The sequence below is a fragment of the Furipterus horrens genome, unplaced genomic scaffold (genome assembly GCF_987537825.1).
Source record: "Furipterus horrens unplaced genomic scaffold, mFurHor1.1.pri manual_scaffold_6, whole genome shotgun sequence".
Lineage (NCBI taxonomy): Eukaryota > Metazoa > Chordata > Mammalia > Chiroptera > Furipteridae > Furipterus > Furipterus horrens.
Window position 1 is genome coordinate 16,057,202 of NW_028327176.1, and position 24,339 is coordinate 16,081,540.

A 24,339-nucleotide genomic window follows, 5' to 3' on the forward strand; every position below is an offset into this window, starting at 1 on the left:
TCAAGGCAGCTAAGCTATTTATTAAGTCAGTAGAAAAACTGTACAGCATTGAAGTGCAATAGGGAGACAGGGTCAGCCATCATACTGGAGAGCTCCAGTCCAGTCCAACACCCGAAGTGTGGTCTGCATGTGTGTACATGAGCCCATAAGCTACCCACACACCCCAGAGCACCTACTAAGTGTACTGCCCCCGTGGGGGGCACTGGAGTCCGTGCCCAGCAGGCTGGGCCCTAGAAGCGGCCCAGCACAGTGGCTAACAGAGCCATGCGGATGTACATGCCGTTCTCGGCCTGGCGGAAGTAGGCTGCTCGGGGGTCCGAGTCCACCTCCACGCTGCAGGAGAAGGAAGAGAGTTACCATGAAGCCCAAGGTGGCTCGGCTAGGACTAAACGCCCTCCTTGAGCCAGCCCCTGTGCACCCTCAATTCTGGTGGCATGTCACCTTATCTCGTTGACACGGGGCATTGGGTGCATCACCACCATCTTCTTCTTGGCCCGCGTCATGATGTGGGGAGTGAGGATGAACTGGCCAAAGCACTGTGAGACAGATAGGGGCCCGTCAGCACCTCAGGGCAGGGGCTGCCCTGAGGCCATGGGCCTGGGCTCCCCCCAGGTCCTCTCCACACTCATGTGACGTTCTCAACCAAGGGCCCTGGCCGAGGTCCAGGGGCCCAGCCTGCCTGGCCTCTAGTCTGGACGCCCGACAGCCCCAGCCCTGGCTGCTCCTCAGCCCTGGCACTCACAGCTCCGTACTCCTGGGCAGAGCCGAAGCGTTCCTTCTGGATGCGCGTCATGTAGAGCACATCGGTGTCGGGCAGCGCCTCCTCAATGCTCTCAAATTCCTCCTGAGGGGTGAGGCCGAGGCAGGGTGATTGCAGCGCCAGGTGCTGCCTGCACGACCCTGTCCCCACAGCCTCCCGGGGCCTCACCTGCTTGGTGCCACGGGAAGCCACAAAGGCCCACACGTCGGGTGGCATGCGCAGGCTGGGAGGGGCCACGTAGCGCAGGCTGACGCGGTACTGGGTGAGCAGGCAAGCCAGGGAATGCACTGTGCGTCCATGCTTCAGGTCCCCCACCATTGTGATCTAGGGGAGAAACTCGGTCACCAGGAGGGCCACCAGACTGAGCACCCCACTTCCCATTTCAGGGCTTTAGCCTCAGCACCAGGACGTAGGCTTCCTTGGTGCAGTGTGCCCTGGAATAAAGGAATTCCTTCTCCAGACCTTCCCTGGGCAGGCCACCGCCCTCACCGTCATGCCATTGACAGTCCCCAGCTCCTCCCGGATGGTGAAGATGTCCAGCAGGGCCTGGGTGGGATGCTCTCCAACCCCATCCCCAGCATTGATCACAGGCCTCCGGCAGTGCTTGGCTGCCAGCTGTGAAAACGGCACAAGAAAGGAGAATCCCGACTTCCGCGTCTCCCTGCCTCAGTCCCACTCTCCCCGGGTCCCCAGCCACAGGTGCACAGGCCGGCCTCACCTCCACGGCTCCGGGCTGGGGGTGCCGAAGCACCACGACGTCAGCGTAGCAGCTCATGGTCTGCACGGAGTCGGCCAGGGATTCACCCTTCTGGACGGAGGACGTGGCTTCTGAGAAGCTGAGCACAGCACCTCCGAGCCGGGCCATGGCAGCTGCGAAGGAGCTGCTGGTCCTCGTGCTCACCTCGTAGAACATGGAGGCCATCACCTTGCCCTGGGGGGAGTAAGATGCAATGTGTACATGTGTGTCCACCTTGGGGAACACACAGGCTGCTGTTTGCCTTCCTCCCCAACTTAAGCAAGAAAGATGCAGAGAGAATCCTTTCCCCCAAACCTCCCCATGAACTGCATTTCCACCATCTGTGTCACTGAGGTAAAGGCTCTGCCCCCAAAAAGCGACTGCTAAGTGTCTGAATGAGACCGTCTCTGGGAGAAAAAGAAACTTCCCAGTTCTCTCCCTTGAATACATCAGCACACACCAAACGGTCAGGTGAGCGGGCTGATGCTCAAAGTTCCGTGTGTCAGCTGCATGTTGACAAGAGGACAGACATAGGGGACCTAGAGCAGGGGGCCTTTCCAGAGTGGAGAAAACTGAGTTCGTGGGGGCTTCCGGCACGGGTGGGAGGCCCTCCTGACCACTGCTCAGCCCTGCAGACAGGCCGGGATTCTCAGCCCACAGCCCTGGCCCTGACCTTGAGGATGTCGAGGCTCCGCTCCTTCTGCACCATCATACGCAGCGTGTGTGCCACGTTGAAGAGGTGAGACATCTAAGAAAGACTCCGAGTCAGCTGGAAAGCCAGAGGCCTCTGGAGGTCCTAGCCCCTCCTGCCAGTTCCTTGGAGTTCTGGGTGCTCTCCTCCCCCCTCCCCCAGGCACCTGATCCTTGGTGAACTGCTGGACGGACAGGATATGTTGGCCCACTAGTGAGTGCAGCAGGGGTGAGGTCTGGGGGTGCAGCAGGCCAGGGGTCCCCAGGTTCTGGGGTGACGCCTGTCTAGGTACTGGTTGTGGAGGGTAGCAGGTGCCATCAAGGGTTCCCATCAGCTCTGCTGTGAGGGACGGGGCAGAAGAGGCTGGTCAGAGGGTTCCTCCTACCCGAGCCACATCAGAGGCCCTGAGATGAGGGCGCGTTCTGGGGGAGGCTCTCACCCGGCTCAGCTGCCTTCCGAGATGCCTTTTCCTTTGGCTCCTCAGCTGCAAACAGGGCAACAGAACAGACGGACAGATGTGAGGCCGCAGCTGCGGTCTGTGAGGAGCCCCGTTCCCCCAGGACTCTGAACCACAGTGTCTGTGTTAAACCAACTCACACCACAGTAGCTCTAGCAGGTTAGGGGAGGGCAGGAAGGACTCACAGCTCTGCGGACACACACATGATTTCCCATGGGAGTTGCTGTGCGTGAGCAGTGGTACCCTCCCTGGGCCCTCCCAGGTGGCAAAGGGATCCTAGGGAAGGGGAACAGCCAGGCTCACATCAGTGGACCACCTGGATTTACCCCATGAGCTGCTGCCCCGTGGGATCCCAGCTCCCGGGCGCAGGAATGCAGCTGCCCACAACAGAGAAGGGCCTGTGAGAAGAAGCTGTGGGTGTCTACCTTCCGCTAGGCAGACTGATTTAGGCCAAGGCGGGTACAGTGGGTCAGATTTGGATGCGGAGGTGGCAGGAAGGACAGGGTAAGTGGACAAAGACGAGGCTCTGGGAGAGGAGGGCCTGGGTCAGTTCCTAGGCCACGGAGCCCCCAGCCCTGGTCCATCCGGGACACTGTGGGGGGTGGGGGGTGGAGAAGATCTTGTCCCTACACATCTCTAAGTCCAGGTGGCCCACCCTCCACATAACAGGACTCTCTTACCTGGCAGGCCTGGGTCTGAGGCTCGGTGGATCCGGGGCGGCAGGTGGAAGCGGCCGTCAGGAAGCCCTGGGATGCCCCGGCGGGGCCTTTCAGGAGTCTGAAGAAAACATTGGTCTAGTGTTTTGAAAACTACTGATCCAACCCCTTCTCAAATTCAGTCCATCAGGAGAAGCCAAACTGCTCACTGTCCACATGGATTCCATTCTCCATCACCGCCCTTCATCACTATGCTGTCCTCAATAGGACAGACACACGGATCTTTCAGAGCTGTGTGCTGGCCCCATGATAGGCCCCCAGCACAGCTCTGGCTGGGTTAATGGGCTTGGGTTTCCCACAGGTAGGCTCCTACACTGACAGTGGGTTCTGTGTTTTGCAGTAGACAGAGAGAGGGAAGTGGTGGGGATTTTTTTTTTGACTGTCTGGTTGCTTCTCACTCGCGCTCCCAACTGGGGACCTGACGTGCAACCTAGTCATGTGCCCTGACTGGGAATCAAACCACGACACTTGGCTTGCAGGCTGATGCTCAATCCACTGAGCCACAGCAGCCGGGCTAAGTGGTGGGGATTTTATGTCAAGTGCAGAGCCTGCTGCCCCTGAAACCACCAATGAAAATGCCTCCGCCACAAATCCCATTACTCCCACCTCAGCCCCCAGCAGTCTGGTCCCTACCGTGGTCACCTCACTGGTGGCAGGCCCCGAGGGTGTGAGCTGGGGAACAGCTGCCTGAGGCCACTTGCGTACATCCTGTCCGTAGCCTGGGGGCACCAGAACCTGCAGGCAGAAGACAGGGGCGTGAGGAGAGAGCTGGGCTGGGATCTGAAGGAATGGAAGCCAGCAAGGAGAAAAATGCTGTGGGGGACCTGTGCCCACCCACGGATAGGGCAGCTGGAGGGGGGAGTGGGACGCACAGATGCACTGGGGTGGGACAAAAATGACACAACTGGATTGGGCACAGGCCACACACATACCTGCCCATCAATATAGGCGACCTCTCCTCGCAGGACCACACGTCGCACGGTGCCTTTCACCTTCTGCCCCTCGAAGGGTGTCCAGCGGGCCTTGGAGAAGGGCATGTGGCTGGGGACTGTCCACTCATGCTCCAGATCCACCTGTGCGGAGTTGTGGGTTATGTCAGGGCAAGGCCGCCCCATGGAAGGGGCCCAAGGGTTGGACAGGCCCCCACTGCTCTGGGCCATCGTCCCATCATCCCCACACCTCCACATAGGTGTCCTCTTGTGGGGGCAAGTGAAAGATCCGCCGAGGATTGTGGTGCAGGCGCTGGAGCAGGTCGTCCAGGCTGAGCCGGCCCTCGCTTACGGCTGTCAGCAGCAGGGGCAGCATGGTCTCCAGCCCGGGGAAGCCAGGGGGCGGCTTGGGCCCACACTTCTCCTCCAAGGTGTGGGGGGCTGGGAGAAAGAGCATCACCCTCAGCATCGGTCACCTCACATCTGGCAGGTAACACATACCACCAGGACTGCCACCTCTCTCCCAACAGAAAACAGGGCAAGAGGGACTCTGTCATCCTCTGGGGCCCCATTCTTTACCCATATTCTATCATTTACAATTTTACTGATTTGCTCCTTCATTCTCTCAATGAGCATTTATCGAGCACCTACCAAGCACCTGTCACAGACCAGGCAGTGTATTAGAGGCTGGGGTTCTGTGCAGATCAAGCCCCAGCGCTCACGGGCTCTGCGGGGCCGAGGTACACTGCGGGCCCTCACCGTGGTCCGAGGCAAAGCAGTCGATGACAGCCATGTTCTCCCACAGGGCCTCCACGTCCTGGCGGGAGCCAAGCTCTGGCCGCACTTCCCCCTTCCCAGGCCCCAGGCGCGCCAGGTCATCGCGGCTCAGGAACAAATGGTGAGGCGCCACCTCGCAGGTCACTGGCAGCCCTCGTGCCTTTGCAGCTTTAATCAGTAGGATCTGGGGGAAGAGTGGGGAGAGCTGGAGGTCTCCCCCTACGTCTCCCCCTACAAAGCCCCCATAGCCAAAAAGCTGAGGGTTCAAGCTCTCGGCTCCCCTGACCTCCCACAGCCCCCCAAGGACTCCCCTGACCTCCTGATGTTACTAGGAAAGCAACAGGGGCGCCGGGACCTCTGGTGTGCCTCACCTCTTCCTTCCGTGCAACGTGACAGATGTGCACTGAGCGCTGGGTGAGCTGAGCCACCATGAGGATGGCAGCCACACTCTGCCGCTCCGCGTGGGCCACAATGGGAAGGTGAGAAGGCCACGTCTCAAAATGCTGGGGACAGAGAGAACTTGAGGAGTGCACAGAGCCTTTGGTTCTCTGCGCTCATCAGAGCCCGCTGGCTCCTCCCTGCCTTCAGGTCAGGCTGTGGGGCCCTCCAGCCAGCAGCGACTGTGTTGCTGCCTTCTCCCCGTGCCCACTCCCTACCTCCATCCACTGGGCCACACTGTCCAGCCGCAGTTCAGAGAAGGTGTCGTTGAGGTAGAGCTTCAGTCCTGCAGCAGACCCTGCCACAGCACCCAGGGTCCCTGCATTTTCTGACGAGGCTCCAAGGAATAAGGTGAAGTCACAGCGGGCACCAGCCTCAGCCAGCTGGAGAGGACGAATATGAGATAGGGCTCATCGGCATCCATGCCAGCCTGGCACCAGGGGCCTGGGCCCCAGGGGAAGGGCAGAGGGAGCAGGGTCCAGGGAGGCAGCGGAGGCCATGAGGACACATGGGTCACCGTGAAGCAGGAGTGCAAGGGCTCACCTTCTGGGCCAGGGCCAGAGCAGGGGCATCGATAATGGGGGGCCGGGTATTAGGCATGGCACACACCATGGTGATGCCCCCCGCCAGGGCAGCAGCTGTGCCGGAGGCAAAGTCCTCCTTGTGTGTGCCGCCTGGTTCCCGCAGATGCACATGGACATCAATCAACCCTGGGAGAATATGGAGGTGGTAAGATCAAAGGAGGATTCAGAGACATGAAGGACATCAAGGAGGTGAGTCGAGGTGACAGGAAAATACAAGGAGAGGTGGCAAGGTTCCTCAGTCAAGGGCACTGTGGACCGAGGAAGGATAGAACTCAGAGTGACAAAGATTCTAGGGCTTCCACATGCTATGCAGCCCCGGGCAGGGAGCGGGCCCCACAGCTGCTTGCACCACACCAGGGTCTCTGTGCCAGCTGTGACCAGTGTCCACAGCCAGGTTCTCCCAGGAGCTGCACTTACCCGGTAGGCGCACAAGCTTTTGGGAGGTCATGCAGTCAACATGCACCTTCATGGGAGGGACCGGCCCAATCTGACCCAGGGCCTGTGGACGGAAACTGTGGTCAGCTCTGATGCCAGGGCATCCTGGCAGCTGTAGGTAGGGATGGATTTCCCGTACACCAGGCACCTACCTCTCCATCCCCCCGCTTCCCTCTCTGCAGCCACAGAGCGTGACTATTAGCATGGCTGCTTCATACAGATTCCCCAGTCCCACAACACGCTCCCTCCTCCCTCCTCCCCCGTGAACACTGGCTGCCGCCCTCCCGCACTCAGGTCTCAGTTACCTCCACGAAGAGTTTGGTGCATTTGATATCAATGATGAGGGGCACGGAGAAGTCCGCAGCCAGACGTCGGGTACGGTAGCCCTTGGTGACGAAGGAAGAGAGACGGCGGCCCCCGGCTCCACGCATCGACAGGTTAATCACAAGCTCAAAGTGGTTCTCAGCCAGCTGCTCCAAGATGCTTCGCTGGGGTGGGCACTCCCCATCGACGGCCTCCTCAAAGTGCCAGTCCACAGCTGTTACCTGTGGCCCGGACACAAGGGCAGGGCCGATCTGAGCATGGCAGGGGTCGGGAAGGCCAGCCTGAAGGGAGGGGAGGTGGCCCAGGAGCCCACAAGGAGAAGACCGAGGATCCACAGGGTGGGGACCAGCGCTGCCTCTACTAGCTAGTGGCAGAGTCTATTTCTTAACAGGGGAGATATCTAAACTTGGTTACCCAGGACTCTGTGCAATATGAGCCCCACCCCCCACCCCCACACACAACACACATAAAAAGACCAAATTCTGGAAGAAAACATATCAGAATGTGAACAGAGGTGGAGAGACTGTCAGGAATTTTTCCTCTTTGCTTTGCTGCATATTCAACTTTCTCCGCATAGAATATACATGATTTGCATAGTAACAGTAAAAGCAGGGGAAGAGGGAGAATTCTTTGGTGCTTTCAAACCCCTGATGAAGGGCGGTGCCAGGCAGGGCGTGACGTGCCAGTACCTTGACACCGTGCTCGGTGTAGAAGTCAGCGGTGCCCAGGCTGGCGTAGAGGCTGTAGCCCAGGCTCTCCAGCAGCCGCACAGTGGGGAGCAGCTCACTTTTGTTCTGAACCAAGCAGAAGGAGGACAAGGTTGTGTTTCTCCCGTCTTCCACTGCAAGGTCAGGCCATCTGCCCCCACCTCTATGGGTGCCCCCTTGCCCCCCGATTCTGTACCTTATAGCTGCCAATGGTCAGCAAGATGTTTTTCTTGGGGATCTTAAAGCCAGTGCTTAGCATGGCCTTGAGGTAGGCCTCACAGCGGCTCTCCCCAAAGCCAGCCACTTCCCCAGTGCTGGTCATTTCCACGCCCAGCACTACGTCAGCGCCCGCCAGGCGGGAGAACGAGAACTGGGGCACCTGCGGAAACGGGACATGAGAGGCCGAGGCATGAGGGACCCACCTCTCCCGAGTGAGAGAGGCGGCGCAGGCCCCTGTCCGGTGCCCCCTGCCCTGCCACTGCTCTGCATGTGCCCTGTGTCCACCAGCCAGCGGCTCCTGCAACACTCCCACGCCTTCCCTCAGCTTCTGCTTGGCTACCCCCGGGCCTTGGGACACTTCCTCAACAGGCTCTGCAAACCAAACACCCTGACCACCCTCCAAGGCCTGATTCAAATGTCACCTCTTCTCACGCCTTCCCAGGTCACCACTTCTGGAAGCAGCACCTGCCGTGTGTAAACTCCTTTAGCATTTTGTTTAGTTCTCTTTTGTGTTGGTTTATTAGACTGTTCTATAAACAAGCTGTCTTGGGACCCAATTTCTCTTGCCTCCCATTACAACAGTGTAAGCTGCTAAGCGACAAAGGCCATCTCATCACTCTCACGGCCTAGCAAGGCCCTGCCCACAGCAGGTGTTTGGTTTGCATGACGATTGACAATTTGTGTGGTAAGGGAACTCTGTCCTGCTCTGTCTCCCTGCTGCTGACCGTGAACCGAACCTCCTTACCTTGACCCCTACGACTCCAGAGCCAGTCATGAGCCCCACAGGTTCCACTTCTTCCCCCATGATGACCCGTGTGGCTAAGGCGACTAGGTCTACCCCTAGTGTCTTGGAGACGAAGGGAAAGGAGCGAGAGACACGCACATTGCACTCAATGACTTTCAGCTGGTCATCCTATGGCAGAGGAGAATGGGTCAGGCCTTCCGTGGGCTGGACTGGCAGACACCCCCCTATGACTTCAACTCTTCCCCTCACTCACTGTTCTGTGGGTGACCAACCAGGTGAAACACCCTGACAACACTGCAGGCCCTGGCTGTTCCCCGGTCCCTCAACCCAGCCTGCCTATCTTCATGAGGGCAGGAGACAGTGCAGGGCTCCCTGGCATTGGGGCCAATAGAGAACGAAGAGGCACAGTGACCCTGTATTCCCTTCCTTTAGCCCTGTGTTCCTACCTTGGCAATGAGCTGCAGATTGAAGGGCCCCGTGACCTGCAGCTCCTGGCCCACGGCATGCACAATGGCTTGGATCCGCTCCAGGGTTTTGGCAGTGATGTCTTGTGGTGGGGTCACCAGTGTGGCATCCCCTGAGTGCACGCCTGCATTCTCCACGTGCTCAGAGATGGCGATGGCTACCACCACACCGTCACAGGCCACAGCATCCACATCAATCTCCTGGGGAGGGGTGGGGCAGCATGCAGGGCAATGTGGCGCAGGGCAAGGGCCTTTTTCTTCTCCCACTTGCCCAGGGTGGTTCCCTCCTTTAAGAGCCCTGGTACCACCCATCCTTCCCAGGACACCGTGCCTATGAATTTCTGTAGGACCTGAGATGGGGAGGGTCTGCTCTAGGGCTGGGAGCCTGTCCTCAGAGACTTCTTTGTCTGCAACCTCCTACCTTGGCCTCCTGGATGAACTTGGAGATGACCACAGGGTGCTCCTTGGAGACAGCTGCTGCACTGCTCAAGAAGCGCTCTAGGTCCCCATCGGTGTAGGCCACATTCATAGCAGCGCCACTTAGCACATAGGAGGGGCGTACCACGCAGGGGTACCCCACAGTCTGGCAGAACTGGCGAGCAGACTAAGGGCATAGGGAACTTAGCCTGACTGGTCACCCTCACCCATGATATCCTCCAGCCTCCCACCATGCCCCAGCCCACCTCAAGGTCACTGAGCTCCCTCCACTGAGGCTGGCTGATACCAATGGTATCAAGGAGCCGGGAAAACTTGAAACGGTTCTCTGCTGAGTCGATGGCTTCAGGGGAGGTGCCCAGCACCCGGCACTGCTGCCGATGCAAAGCCATGGCCATGTTGTTGGGCAGCTGCCCGCCCATGGAGAGGATCACACCTTCAGGGTTCTCCAGCTCGTAGATGTCCATCACCACCTATGGTGCCGAAAGAGGAATAAGTGGTAGCGATCAGTAGGGTCAGGGACCTCAGCCTCCTGGCTCACTGCTCCCCCCACCCCAGCAACATCCCCTCACATCCCACAGCCTCCTAAGAATCTTAGGTCAGCCAGCTACTCCACTTGATCCTGGCCACTCAGGCTAAGGGGCAGCCTTTGTCCCTCTCACCTCAAAAGAAATCTCATCGAAGTAGAGTCGGTCACACATGTCATAGTCAGTGCTGACTGTCTCTGGGTTGTAGTTCACCATGATGGTCTTATACCCCATCTGCAATGGAGAAGGGACTTATATTAGCAATTAGGTGAGAGGAAGAGATGGAAGAGCTAAGCCAAAGCCTGTACTTTAGAGAGCAGCACCTCAGCTTCCTGAAACAGCTACACAGGACAGCCGGCTCAGGAGGGAAGTGGGGCCAACACCATAGGTATTAAAGAAGTAGGTACAGAGTGTTGGAAAGGAGACATATGCCTTGTGTGGGACACAGGACAGGCTAAGGGGACCCCTGCCCCAACCCAAAGCCTTACAATAGATGTAAAGAGTAGCAATGAACAGAGAGTGCCAGGGTTAAGAATGGTGGGAGGCAATCTCCGGGGCTGAACAGAAGGGCAGAGGAAACCATATGGAAGACCAGCTCGGACCTTTCGGAGCTGCTGGATGCAGCCCACAGCACACCAGTCGAACTCGACGCTGGAGCCGATACGGTAGACACCAGAGCCGAGGACCAGGACATGAGGCGTTCGAAAGGTGAGGTCATGGGTGGTGCTCCAGTATGTCAGGTACAAATAATTTGTCTGGGCTGGCCACTCAGCCGCCACCGTGTCAATCTGTTTCACTGCCGGGCAGATCCCTAGTTCCTGGCGCAGCTTGCGGACCGCCAGCTCTGTGCTATAGCAGAAAGGGCAGAACCATGGGCCCTGGGAACTGGGTACAGACTGAGCAGGGGAGGAAGATCCCAGGGAAGGGATCAAAGAGGAAGACACCCTGGGGATGAAGGTCAGGGGCCTCCCAAGCTCCCCACTCTCCCTCCTCTCTGAGGGAGAGCTCCCCGCCCCACGTGCCTCAGCCTGAGGCCCTCACCCCATCTCTCACCTCAGAACGGCAAGGGCGATCTGCTTGTCTGAGAAGCCAAGGCGCTTGGCCTGGTGCAGCAGGTGTGGGGTCAGGGGCTGTCCACGGTGCTGCTCCAGCAGCTGCGCGTGCGCAATGATCCGCTTCATGCGGTGCAGGAACCAGCGGTCGATGCGTGTGAGTTCGTACAGGCGCTCCACCGAGTAGCCAGCCCATAGAGCAGCTGCCACCACAAAGATCCGCTTATCTGTCGGAGTCTCCAGCTCCTAATGGGGAGGAGGGCAGACAGATGGAGACAAAGGATTGTGCAAAGATAGGAGATGGCAGGATGTTAAGCAAAATGTTCCCAAGCTATTGTCAGCACCTCAAAAAGCCTGAGAGCATGACTGTCATCATCTCAGAAAAAGAAGACTGCAGACCGGGGCAGAGGCTCTGCAGTTGCAAAAAACCTGGACACAAACTTCCAGCCAAGATGGAGGCCTAGACCGACAAGCTCTGTCTCCCTCCACAACTAAGAAGGACTACAACTACCGCAAAGCCAGAAATAACCAGAAGTTCCAGAAAATAAAGCTACATGGAAGTCCAACGTATGAAGTTATAAACAAGTGGGGCTCATCCGGACGGGTAGGAGGGACGAAGCTGGGGCAGAGAGGTCAAGCTGTGCTAGCGGCGCCAGCTGTGGTGACAGCAGTAAGCACAGACATCCGTATTTAAAGGGGGGCGAGAAGCACCTGGAGAGCAACCCCAGCTGCAGACCAAACCCATCAGCTTGCAATTCCAACGCCAGGGAAGGCAGTGCCCCATTGCCTCGGACTGTAAAGGCCAGAGGAGGAGGCTCCTGGTCTCTCAGCTGACAGTGAATGGCAGGAATCCATCTTGGACCCCTGCCCCCACACAAAACGCCAGTGTGGTGAGAAGGGTCACCAGTATAAAGTAGGAGGTGTGACAGACCCGGCCAGGAAGCAAAGGTAAACACAAAACTGTCAGGATGGCACAGATCATGATAGAGATCCCGGTGACACAGCTGACCAGACAGCAAATATCTAATCTAATGGCTCAGCAGAAGGAAATCTTTTTGAAGCACAGTTCAAAGCTTTGGTTATATGAATGTTTACAGACCTAACAGCAGATCCTAAACAAGATGGGGAAGGAATGAAGGCTAGTCCTGCTGAAATGAACAAAAACACATATGAAACTAGTGGTGAGGGAAAGAAAACCAGGGATCAAACCAACAAATCAGAACATAGGGCAGGAACAAACAGTCAACCAGTGCAGAAAGAGGAAATGAAAAGTGAGGAAAACGAAGAGAGGCTCAGAAACCTATGGGACAGGTAGAAGCAGGCCAACATCCAAATCACAGGGTTGCCAGAAGGTGAAGAAGAAGAACTAGAAACTGAAAAATTATGTGAAAAAGTTATGAAGCAAAACTTCCCTAACTTGGGGAAGTAAATAGACTTACAGGTCCAGGAAGCACAGAGAATTCCAAAAAAACTGGACCCAGGGAGAACCACACCAAGACATGTTATAATCAAAATGTCAAAAATTAAGGATAAAGAGAGAATCTTAAAAGCAGCAAGAGAGAAGAAGAGAATTACGTACAAAGGGGTCCCAATAAGACTATCAGCTGATTTCTCAAAAGAAATTCTGCAGGCAAGAAGGGACAGGCAAGAAATATTCAAAGGAATGAAAAGCAAAAACCTACAACCATGATTACTCTATTCAGCGAAGCTACCTTTCAGAATAGAAGGGCAGAGAAAGTGCTTCCAGGACTAAGTAAAACTGGAGGAGTTCATCATATCCAAATCACCATTATGTGAGATGTTAAAGGGACTTGTTTAGGAGAAAGAGGATGAAAACTACGAACATTAAAATGAAAACTGTATCATAACAACCAACAACAGAAGCTAGGGAACCGAAACAAAGGGAAACTAAGTAGGCAACGAGAGCGGGAAAAAAATTATATATGGGGAATATTTTGGGGGGAGGTCAGTTAGGAGAGGGAAGGGGGGTAAAGGGAGGGAGTTAGTACAGGAATTAAGAAGCATAGCAGGAGGGAGTGGAGTAGACAGGAAGATGTTGAGAAGAACTATATGCACAACCAATGGGCATGGACTAAGCGGGGGCGGGGGGGACAACTGGAGGGAGGAGGGGGTCACTGGGTGGAGGGGAACAAAGAGAAAAGAAATTGGGACAACTGCAACAGCATAATCAATAAAGACAGAGATCCTGCCTCTGCCTCTCACTGCCTGTGAGGCTTTGAGCACGTTCCACAACCTCTCCAAGCCTGTTTCCTCGTCTATAAACACACGTCTAAAAATACATCCTCGTATAATGATAAATGAGATGCTATCATGACATTCTCAGCAACGTGAAGACATAGCAAATGTCCAATAATGATTGCTGCTACTATTACCGGCCACAGGCTCTTGGGTTGGGGACAGACAGTAGGAAGGTCCGTTTAAGAGTGTTGCCAGGGGCCACTTACCACATCACTGACTGGCTTTACTGTGTGATCAAAGCCCACACAGTTCTCATCCACCATGCGCAGAGCCTTCTGGAAGGCCTCCTCAAAAGAACGCCCAATGCCCATGACTTCACCTGGGGACATAGGATTTAAAGATCGAGGGTCTGGTGTTAGGGGGGAGCTGCCCAGAATGTCTATGGTTTATAGTCAAATCTCCAGGAGGTTCTCAAGTCCAGTCCCATGGTGTTGGGATTCATGGTGTTTCATTAATGAAAAACTTTCAACTTTCAGCTCTTCCCCCTACAATTTTTATATTTAATTTACTAGTGAATATGGAATTAATGTGTCTCAAGTGGGCATGCTGATACTGGAACATGTTAATTTATCACAGTGGCCCAACCATTGATATTATTTGGTTTGCTTTACTCATATTGTGAAGACACCATCTGGAATCTGACTTGTCCCTTAACACTTTTAAAAAGTCTGGATAATAGAAAGATGATTCCCCTTATTCACTGCATCTACCCAGAGCTAGACATGTTCATGACTATCACTTTAGAGTACTTCTTCCCAAACTTTGTTTGCATGCAGGTTTTATACATGATTATAGTACACATGTAATTTCCATCCCGCTTTTTTCGTCATCATAAGCATGTTCCCACATTGCTTGTGACCTTATCACTAGCAGTGATTTACCACAATTCAACTGCTTGCTTCCTGAAGAACATTTAGCTTTGAAGTATTTTATCATTCTAAGTGAGGCTGTGATGTTCTCTGTGCTTTGGATTAGCTCCTTAGGATAAATTTCCAAAGTGTAGGGACAACAGGTAAGAAATTTTCTGGCTCTAGGTAAGTTTTCATTGCTAGAGAAGTTTGTGCGTTATCACACAAAGTGTATAAGTTTAACCAAATTTCTAAGTGTACGTCATCATTTAAAACAATGTTTGCTAATAAGCAAAAATATTATCTCGCTCAACTAGATTTCTATTTACTAATGAGAGAACGCCTCCTCTTGAGTTTACTTACTGATTTCCTCTTTTGTAAAGTTTTGTTCATGTCTTCTGACAATTTACCCATGATCTTCCAATATTTCTTACCATTTCTGTTTTAACAAAGCTAATATTTGTTTCTGTAAAAAGAATTTAAAACATGAAGATGCTAATAGCGGTGTTAAAGAAGTAGATTATGAGTGATCTTAACTCCTTTGTAATGTGGTTATATTATAAAAATTTTTATTTTGGGTAAAAGAAAAACCTCACTTATACCTGCATTGCTGGAAAAATTCTGGAATGATATCTATGCCCAAATTAGTCTCTGTATGACAAGATTTCAAGTGATTGATGATTCTTTGGTTAAATTGTCTTTTCTAATTTCTCAATGATAGATGTATCCTACTTGTATAATAAAAGTTACAAAAAGTTACCAAAGATCACATTCCAAGAATACTTGAATAGATAACAAAACACTGAAATGTCTCCTCTAGGAATCCAATCTCTGATTGTCCTACTTTCAATCCACTTCTTTTAGCCACAATTTAATTATGGCTTCGTTCCCATGTTTATTATAATTTTCACATAACAGAAACTCATCTCCAGAAGGAACAACTTGGCAGTCTTATAAGATTTCTAAAAATTCTGAAATAATATCTGAGCTTACACTTAACTTGTTTAAAGGCTACTATGGTTCTTAACGGAGATTTGAGCACAAGAAATGCTCTTATCCTCGGCTGCTGACACTCTGGTTCATGCACATGCTTGTCTGGGCTGAAATGTTTTAGAAAACAGTCTAAGGCAACTTAAAAGGACGCCATAAGGAAGCATATTAACTCGGTTCCAGCATACCGCACCACTGCTTGGAGGCTGCCCACTACACCCAATCACTGTTCACTATTAAATTTCCCTGTTTTTATAAAAAGGGTCTCTAAAACCTGCTCTGACCTTATACACTGAGTTAAAAAAGAAAAACTTATTTAGTGACCATGGCAGTAAGTGCACAGAGAAGGAGGTATGCTGAGAATGCCCACCATTGTGCTGACCTGGATTTAGAGGGTCCACAGAAAAAAAGCGGTCACTGTCTGCCCCAAGCATCAGAATTTAAACTAACAAAGAAAACAGACCATGACTGCCATGATCAGCCTGAGGGCCATGGGCAAAATGCCACAACCTGCTGTGGGTGGAGTTTCACGGAACTGGTCTCACTGTAAGAGAGGAGCACTAGTGACCAGGTCTAGTTTTCGGTTCTTGGCTCTGCCCTCTGTTTGGCCACAACACTTTCTGTCTGTGGGCACCTCAGTTACTCGACGGTAAAATGAGAGATGAGACCCCCTGGCACCCCTCCCAGAGATTCTGACACGCCACCTGGGAGAGCAGGTGGTAAGTGTACTCAAGACATAGATTTCCAAATGCCTTTGATCTCCACTCTTAGAAAGAACTACTATCTTAGTCTGAAATGTCCCCATTAGCTCTGAGAAACGGTATTCCCAAGAAGCTGCTAATATAGATGCCGAAAAGCCATGCCAGGGAACAAACTTTATGATGTTTTAGTCCTGGGACCAGTGGGACCCTGTGGGGTGATCTGGGGAGGGGGGCCTCTTGGGCTGTCTCTCTCACCAACGCTCTTCATACAGCTTCCGATCTTTGTGCTGACACGCAGGAACTTGCTGAGGTCCCAGCGAGGAATCTTCACCACACAGTAATCCAGGCTGGGTTCAAAGGCTGCTGTACCCCCTGTCACTGAGTTCCTGGTAACCATCAGGTGGCAGGGCCAAAGGACAGAGCAGAAGAGAGAAAGGGTGAGCTTCCAGACAGCTCTCTCCATCCACATACATCCTGCCCATGAACGTCTTCTTAACCTCCCTGATCTCTCCCCAACCCTTGTACCTGAGCTCTGGCAGAGGGATGCCCAAAGCCAGCTTGGCGGCCACATAGGCCAGTGGATAGCCTGTGGCCTTACTGGCCAGAGCGGAGCTGCGAGAGAGCCTGGCATTCACTTCGATGATGTAATACTGCAAAGAGAGAGAACAGGGAAAGAGTCACCTAGAAGGCCCACCTAGGAGAGATCTCTCAGAAAGGCAAGAAAATAAAGCCCTCCCCAAAGGGATGGCTAGCAAAAGCCCCCTACCCAAGACCCAACCCTACCAAAGACAATGCTGGCTTCTACTCCAGAGTCTACTATAGAGCCAAAAGGCCTCTTTGCCTTGAGGTCTCAAAATAATGGAAGGAGGTCCAGTAGCTAGAATATTAGGTCCAGGACCTAAAGTCTCACCTGCTCAGACTCGGGGTTCAAAGCATACTGCACATTGCACTCCCCAACAATCCCGAGGTGCTGGGTCACCTTGATGGCTGTCTGCCGCAGGAGCTGGTACTCTCTGTCATTCAGGGTCTGGCTTGGAGCCACCACTATGGACTCACCAGTGTGGATGCCCAATGGGTCCAAGTTCTCCATGTTACACACCTGTAAAGACAGTGTCCCATAGATGTCACTGCCAAAGGGGGTCAGGAGAGACAAGAGGCTGCATCCATCCTGGGTCTGAGGGGTATCGAACTCTCGAAGACCTCAGCCCTGGCCTCTGTTCTTACCAGAGCATTGCTGCCTGATACCTCCCCACCCTGTCTCCCATTACTCACCGTGACACAGTTGCCAGAGGTGTCTCTCACCACCTCATATTCAATCTCCTTCCATCCCTTCAGGGACTTGTCTACCAGGACTTGGCTGGTGTGTGCAAAAGCTGGGGCCACGAGGGCAGAGAGCTCCTCCCTGTTAGATGCAAAGCCAGAGCCCAGGCCTCCCAGGGCGAAGGCCGCACGCACCAGCACGGGGTACCCCAGCCGCTCGGCGGCTGCCTGGGCCTGCGGTGGGTAGAAGAGATGAACAAACAGGTCAGGTCTTGACTGCTTGCAGTGCAGAGGGTCCCTGGACCCAGAGAAAGCAAGATATAAAGAAAACGACACCATTCTGCCTCCCTCCAACCACCTCTCAAACCTGTTCAAGAGAATTTGCTGCCTCACTGGGGGCCACATGCTCTCCAATCTCTGCCATCGTGGAGGCAAAGGCGCGCCGGTCCTCGGTCAGCTCAATGGTCTCCACGGGTGTGCCCAGGACCCGGACGCCATACCGAGCGAGCACTCCGGCCTTGGTCAGCTCCACACCACAGTTCAGAGCTGTCTGGCCCCCGAAAGTCAGCAATATGCCATCTGGGCGTTCGTTACGGATCACCTGAGGAGGAGAGCAACAACAGGTCTTTAGTCTTTGGGGTTAGCAAACGGAGCAAAGAAGTTTAAAAGCCCAGCATGACCACTGGATCCCCTGCTCACGTGGGCTCCCCCCTCAGTCCAGCCTCACCCGGTCATACCTGGGTTACGTAGTGAGGTGTTATGGGGAGGAAATAGACCTTGTCAGCCAGCCCCTGGGAGGTCTGCACTGTGGCGATGTTGGGGTTGATCAGCAACGTCTGGATGTTTTCCTCCTTCAGGGCCTTGATCGCCTACGGAGACCAAAATGGCACATCAGCCTTGACTGCAGAAGCAAGACTGTAAGCAGCCTCAGATGGGCATCTCTCTTCCTCTCTTTTCTCCCTGTACTCCAAGTTCCTAACGACCAACTGCTGTTCCTCAGCCCCTCACCTTTCTGCACATTCCCCAGACCGCCTCCTTCATTTCCTCCCCACAACCAATGTGCAAACCTTGGACTCTATCCATTCCTGAGGTTCCACACCCGGAGTGGCGGGATGGACGTGACTTACCTGAGAACCTGAGTAGTCGAACTCTCCAGCCTGGCCAATGGAGAGGCCCCCCGAGCCCAGGATCAGAACCTTCCGTGGTGGTGGAAGCCCAGAGCCTGGGCTGGGAGTCCCAGGAGTACAGAGGCGCTCAGCCAGCCGCTCTCGAACTGTAGAAACAAAGAAAGTTATAGACGCCCTGGCTGGATAGCTCAGTTGGTTAGAGCATCGTCCCAATACCCCAAGGCACATGCAAGAATCAACCAATGAATGCATAAATAAGAGAAGCAAATCAATGTTTCTCTCTCTCTTACCCTTTCTCAATAAATTAAAATAAAATAAATGACATGAAATAAAATAAAGTCTTAAGACTGATGGAACTAAATGGGACCTGAGGGAAATCACCGGGATTAACCCCCTCACTTTACAGAATAATCCAGAACAAGTCATTCTTCTAATGAGTGGCAGAGTCAGAACCAGAACCCAGGACTCATGACTTAGGAGCTGCTTTCAATAGAAGAAATATAAATAAATCATCTTAAATAAATCAACTTTGTTTGGTTGCCTTCCCATCCCCTTAACCTCCCAAATATATATCAGTATGACCGTCCTAGATCCAGCCCTGTTCTTTGTTCCACAACCCAGTTCTGCTAAGGTGCTTACCTGTCTTGCCCCCAGGGTTTCCAGCTATAGCTTCTTTCACAGTTTCCAGAAAGATATCAAAAAGAAGCTCCATATCTGAAGGGCCAGCGTGGTGCTCTGGGTGAAACTGGACACTGTTGAAGAGAGTGGGGCACAAAACCTGTCATCATCACTGGCCTGGGCACTGGCAATCCTGGAGGTGGGCAGAGGGTAAATGACTGGGGTCCACTATTATGCTTTACTTTTTGATCTTCCAGTCCCAGGGGGCTTCCAAGCTGTGCATGTGCAGTCACACTGCCAGAATCACCCAGGCTCACCTGAAGAAGGGCAGGCGGTCATGTACAATGCCCTCATTGGAATGATCATTGGCGTTGGTGAAGAGAGGAAGCCAGCCGGCTGGCAGCGAGTCTGTTTCCACAGCAAACCCATGATTCTGGGACGTCAGAAAGCAGCGCCCAGAGCCCACCAGCAAACATGGCTGGTTATGGCCTCGGTTCCCGTATCTGGAGATGGAAGCATGCTGACTCATGGGCCACTTCCACCCTCCTTCGCCACTGGACCAAACCCAATTCTTACTGATCTCAGGACTCTCACCAGCTCCTGCTCTGTTTCCACACTAATACACACTGACGCTATGCCCATTCCCAAGACTCCCCACCCCACATGTCAGTAGTGCGGGCCCTTCCTCTCCCCATAAGGCCCACCTCATCTTATAAGTCTTGGCCCCAATAGCTAAAGCCAACAGCTGGTGTCCCAGGCAGATCCCAAAGACAGGCCGGGGATTAGGCTCAGATAATACGCGGCTCAGTGCAGATATCACATTAGGATAGGAGGCAGGGTCACCGGGGCCATTACTCAGGAAGAGACCCTCATATTCTGGAATGAGCAGAAAAGATGACATCAAAACCAGTATTCAACTAGAGACACACTCGAAGCCCTTAGGATTAGAGCAAAAGCCCTTATTTTCATTGTCTTCACTGCAACTCACACTGACTTTTAGCAGTTAGATCAAGGGACAAATCTTCCACCCATGCTGTTTGTCTGTGGTCCTACAGAGGCCCCAGCTACTCACCCTGGCTGTCCAATGCATGGTCCCAGGGTACCACAGTGACCTCAGCCCCACGCTGGCACAAGCATCGGATCTGATTATACTTGAGGCCACAGTCCAAAGCAAGGATCCGGGGGGTACCCCCTACATTGAAGACCCGTGGAACCTGAGAAATAAAGGGCAAGAGTTGGCAGCTGTGATCAGTGGGTACAGATATGCACACACCAACCCTTAACTTTTGAGGCCTCTTCTGATTCTCCCTCAAGCATTCTCCCCAGTTATGGGCAGAATGTAACTACTGTGCTATAGCTGGGAACGCTCTTCCACTCTACCTCTGTACCTTAATGGAGACCTCTGGCACCAGGGGGCGGGCATTGGGGTCCACGAATGGCAGGGCTAAAGGCTCTGTCCCATCCTGGACCAGCTTTCCCAGCAGAGACCCTTGCTCTCGCAACTTCTTAGTCAGCTCCCGAGTGTCCACGCCTGTTAAAACAGCACACTCTGAGAGATCACACCCCTAACTCAGTCACATATAAGATTAAGACTTCTAGGAGAACTTCCATTCCAGAGCCCTGAGTAACACACAGCTGTTCGGTGGGCAACAAAATCCTGGGTCATCCTGATGGAAGTACGCTACCATCAAGTATGCTTGCCAAAAATATCACAGCTGAATTGTACCATGACTCTAGATCTATCTGTTTACAGAAAAGGAACATACTAAATAACACTGCAAAGAAAAGCTGACCTGTTTTTGTCGAGATTAAAAGGCCCAGAGACTAAAAAGATATAACCTAATGTACTGTATGGATCTTGTTTAGATCCAGATTCAAATAAACCATAAAAAAAAAAAATTAAATAACTGGGAAAATTTTAACCTTGCCTGGATAGTTGATGCTATTAAGGAATTATTGTTAATTTTCAAAAGAGATCGTTTAAATTTATTTATTTATTTTTAGAGAGGGGAACGAGGGAGAAAGAGAGGGAGAGAAACATTGATCTGTTGCTTCTCACTCACCCCCAACTGGGGACCTGGCCTGCAACCTAGTCATGTGCCCTGACTGGGAATCAAACCAGTGACCTTTTGGTTTGCAGGCCAGCGCTCAATCCACTGAGCCACAGAAGCCAGGGCTATTGTTAATTTTTTAAAGGTATGATGTTGCCCTAACTGGTCTGGCTCAATGGGTTGGGCGCCGTCATGCAAACTGAAAGGTTACCGATTAGATTCCCAGTCAGGGCACACGCCTGGATTGCAGGCCAGGTCCCTGGTTGGGGGCGAGTGAGAGGTAACTGATCAATATTTCTCTCCCTCTCTTTCTCCTTCTCTTCCTCTCTCTCAAATAAATAAAATTTAAAAAATAAAATTTAAAAAATAAATAAAAATATGATGTTATCGTGGCCATGTTTTTTAAAGGATTCCTTTTTCATAAATATTTAACTATTTATGGATGAAATGATACAACACCTGAGATTTGCTTCAAAATAATCTGAGAGTTATAGTAATGGTGATGAAGTAAGTTTAGCCTTGAGTTGGTGGCTAAAGAAGCTGGGGTGTTCATTATATATTTCTCTCCTTTTGTATGTTTGAAGTTTCCCATGTGAGCAAGAGCTCAGTTCCTTGTCTCAGACCCCAATCTAAACCTTCAAATCAGATTCATTTTATCACAACCTGGGAGTCAAGTCCCAGTAGTGCACAGAGACCTTCTCTTCACTCTTTTCATCCAGGTGACTGTGCTCTGCCCACACACTTGTGCTTGCACCATACCTTGCAGGCCAGGTATGCCATGCTGCTGTAGCCACTCGTGCAGGGTACGGCTGGTACTCCAGTGGCTGGGAGTGGGGCAACACTCTCCCACCACCAATCCTGCCACGTGGATCTCTGAGGATTCAAACCACTGTTGATGGAAGGAAGAGATTGTGAGGAACCCGGCATGGACCCTGTACTTTAGCCACACTGCATTGTTGTCCCTTAAACACATCCAGCACCTCACGCTTTTGCCCTTTACCAGAAGTGGTGTCCCCCATATGAAATACTGAGCACATAAGCCCAGGGTGCCTGACTAATCATTGAAAATGACATTTTTTCTTTTTCCTTCCTTTTCCTTTATCCAAAATGGAGATTACAAATCCCCTCTTCGGTGAAGCCATCCCCCCTCACCCAACTGCAGCTTGTGCCTCCTCCTTAGAGCTCATCTAAGCTGCTTCATTTCCATCGTTCTTGCTATTTACATGGTAATGTGAATGCACTTGTCTTCTTCACACAACTGTGAACTCCTCAAGGGCAAGGTTACTGATTACTGGTAGCAGTCAATAAACATTTACTGAGTGCTGGGGAACAATAGTGAGCATGAAAAATGGTAAGGTCCCTAACAGTCACAGTGTTAATTTGTCACTTAGGGAGCATGAAAATTAAAAGGGAACATGTAAATAAACAAGATCATAATTACAGAGTGTGACAGAAACAGTGTATGACTAGTAGGTGTACAATACCTTACTAAATAAAAATAAAGATTCAGGGAATAATACCAAGCATGATTATATACTCCCCCTTCATAGGGGATTATATTAGTTGGATAACAAATTTGTTATCCAACAGATAAGTATTTAATAACTAATCAGAGAAACAAGTCAGTTATGTGACAGGGAGTGACATTCGAATTACACCTGCTTAGTGGAAGATTTAAAGGAAGACAGATATTTAGACTGTTATTTAGGGATTTGAAGGATCATGTGGTAGAACTCCGTGTGTCCAGGACTTGTCTGCACATGGACAAGCATATTTACAACACATGAGCCACAAAAGCATCCATGGTGGTCTGGCAGTTCTAGGAGGCCCGATAGAAGTAGGGTTCTATCAGGGTCTCAACTTTGCAGGTTTATTAAATCAATTTTGTCAATGTGTTTCCAGCTGACAAAGCTGAAGACTGACATATGTTAACTACGATAATACTGCATTATAAACTAGAATACAGTGTACTTATAGATTTGTGATAAGAAATGGTCCTTTTAAAGAGTAGCAAGTGTCCTTTACCTAGAGTTTCCTCTCCCATGTGGAAAGCAAACTAATAACAAAGGGTCAGTAAGCCTCGAATCAGGACAAAACAAGTTTGAGAAATACTTCACCTGGGTTATGGTGACTTCCCCTCTTATGTTTTTTTTATTATTACTACTATTATTATTGCTTTAACTCTCAGAGGGCAACTTAATTTACAAATTCCAAGAGAGGAAGGATGGGGGAAACCTCACTGTGGAAGGAAGCTGAGTTTTTTTATCTAGATGTAAGAACTCTACTGAAAAGTGGTAGAAAATGAGGCAAGATAAAGGAAAGTAGGTTTAGAAAATGATAATTAACTTCTTTGGTTTGGTAGTTGAACTAGGACCCGCTGTCACTGGAAAGGATGTAACCCTAATTTCTAGCCTCGTTCCCACTAATCTATTTAACCTTAAAGCACTGCTCCCATCACAGGACTCTGCTGCTAAAAAATCTTTACTGGTTCCTTCCCCCCCCAACTGGTTCCTTACCAAAGCCCAGACTCTTTGGCTTGGCCTCCAGCACTGTGCTTCTCAAGGTACTTAACAAGCCCTGCAGAGTACTTGTTTTATCGCTTTGGTATCTTTGTTCTCTCCTGGGTGCCTAGCAGAATGTCATCGTCTTCACTAACATTTAATTACTGACTTGAAAAGGACCACAGATAGAGAAAGCATTGGGTGTGGCTACCTTGCTGAGACCGAACTCATCCACTTCCTCTGGGGGGATGCCGTAGTTGCCGATGAGAGGATATGTAAGCACTAAGATCTGTGCTTTGTAGGAAGGGTCAGTAAGGGCCTCGGGGTAGCCGACCATGCCGGTTTGAAACACTGCAAGAAAGAGGCGGGGCTGGGGCTCAGGCAGGGCTTCCTTCGGATCACTGCCCCACTGGAGGCTGCCTTGACTGTGGGACGTGAAAGGGGCTGGGCTGGGGATTTGGCCGCCGAAGGGGGCGGGGGGTGTGCAGGCGGGAAAATGGCGGGGTCTGAACAGGGCAGGCTGGGCAAAGAGGGCCAGCAGAGTGGGATGAGGTCGGCAGCCGGACCAGGCTTGCTTACCCACTTCTCCGGCAGTCGACACAGCGGCCCCAAAGGGCTGGCCCCGCAGGACCAACCCATCCTCCAACACCAGGGTCGCCATGGGAACGGAGCTCAGAGACGGGCAAACACAGAAGCTGGAAGCAGCAAGTTTCTGCCTTTGATGGAACCACGTGAGGACTGAGCCCGGAATCGGTACACGTGGCTAGCGGCGCGGATGGCTGGAGAAAATACGCAGCGGAAAGCGTAGCAGCCCTAGGCGCTCGGGGAGGCGGCAGACTGCGGCGGCGCGGGCAGCGGGCGGCGTGAGGGGCGGGGCCGACACGTAAAGGGGAGGGGCCAAGGTGGTGACGAGATTGGAGGCGCCTTTCTTCCTAGCGCTAAGCCCGGAGAAACCCGTAAAAGAAAGCCGACACCCCCAAAGCAGTCT

General features: G+C 52.2%; 1 protein-coding gene across 2 annotated transcripts; it reads right to left on the reverse strand.

Annotated features, from left to right (window-relative positions):
- Positions 1-24,172, reverse strand: CAD (carbamoyl-phosphate synthetase 2, aspartate transcarbamylase, and dihydroorotase). 2 transcript variants are annotated; one of them, XM_090281030.1, is made up of 44 exons: positions 23,931-24,172; positions 23,563-23,702; positions 21,610-21,739; positions 20,188-20,330; positions 19,872-20,013; positions 19,504-19,675; positions 19,117-19,302; positions 18,821-18,933; positions 18,182-18,327; positions 17,792-17,923; positions 17,422-17,655; positions 17,067-17,288; positions 16,705-16,893; positions 16,320-16,444; positions 16,050-16,180; positions 13,462-13,574; positions 10,998-11,242; positions 10,547-10,793; positions 10,080-10,178; positions 9,666-9,890; positions 9,404-9,586; positions 8,965-9,183; positions 8,519-8,686; positions 7,751-7,933; positions 7,537-7,641; positions 6,829-7,068; positions 6,506-6,587; positions 6,048-6,214; positions 5,723-5,887; positions 5,438-5,569; positions 5,049-5,250; positions 4,540-4,730; positions 4,293-4,433; positions 3,994-4,095; positions 3,325-3,421; positions 2,627-2,671; positions 2,354-2,523; positions 2,170-2,244; positions 1,479-1,691; positions 1,250-1,375; positions 929-1,084; positions 743-844; positions 442-536; positions 1-333 (listed from the first exon to the last, which is right to left on the reverse strand). In XM_090281030.1, the coding sequence occupies exons 1-44, from the start codon at positions 24,010-24,012 to the stop codon at positions 231-233; spliced, it is 6,678 nt and encodes a 2,225-aa protein (XP_090137156.1). In that variant the 5' UTR covers positions 24,013-24,172; the 3' UTR covers positions 1-230. The 2 variants fall into 2 exon arrangements, with proteins under 2 accessions (XP_090137156.1, XP_090137155.1); XM_090281029.1 differs by having other exon boundaries at positions 2,354-2,526.
- Between the last annotated feature and the right edge of the window lie 167 nt (positions 24,173-24,339).

Excerpts from the sequence above, each read along its gene's own strand:
- CAD (XM_090281029.1), bottom strand. The coding sequence starts at position 24,012 with ATGGCGACCCTGGTGTTGGAGGATGGGTTGGTCCTGCGGGGCCAGCCC. Across the intron at positions 17,656-17,791 it reads CACCTCACTACGTAACCCAG|GTGATCCGTAACGAACGCCC; the intron begins GTATGACCGGGT and ends TCTCCTCCTCAG. Across the intron at positions 6,588-6,828 it reads GCACCAAACTCTTCGTGGAG|GCCCTGGGTCAGATTGGGCC; the intron begins GTAACTGAGACC and ends TTCCGTCCACAG.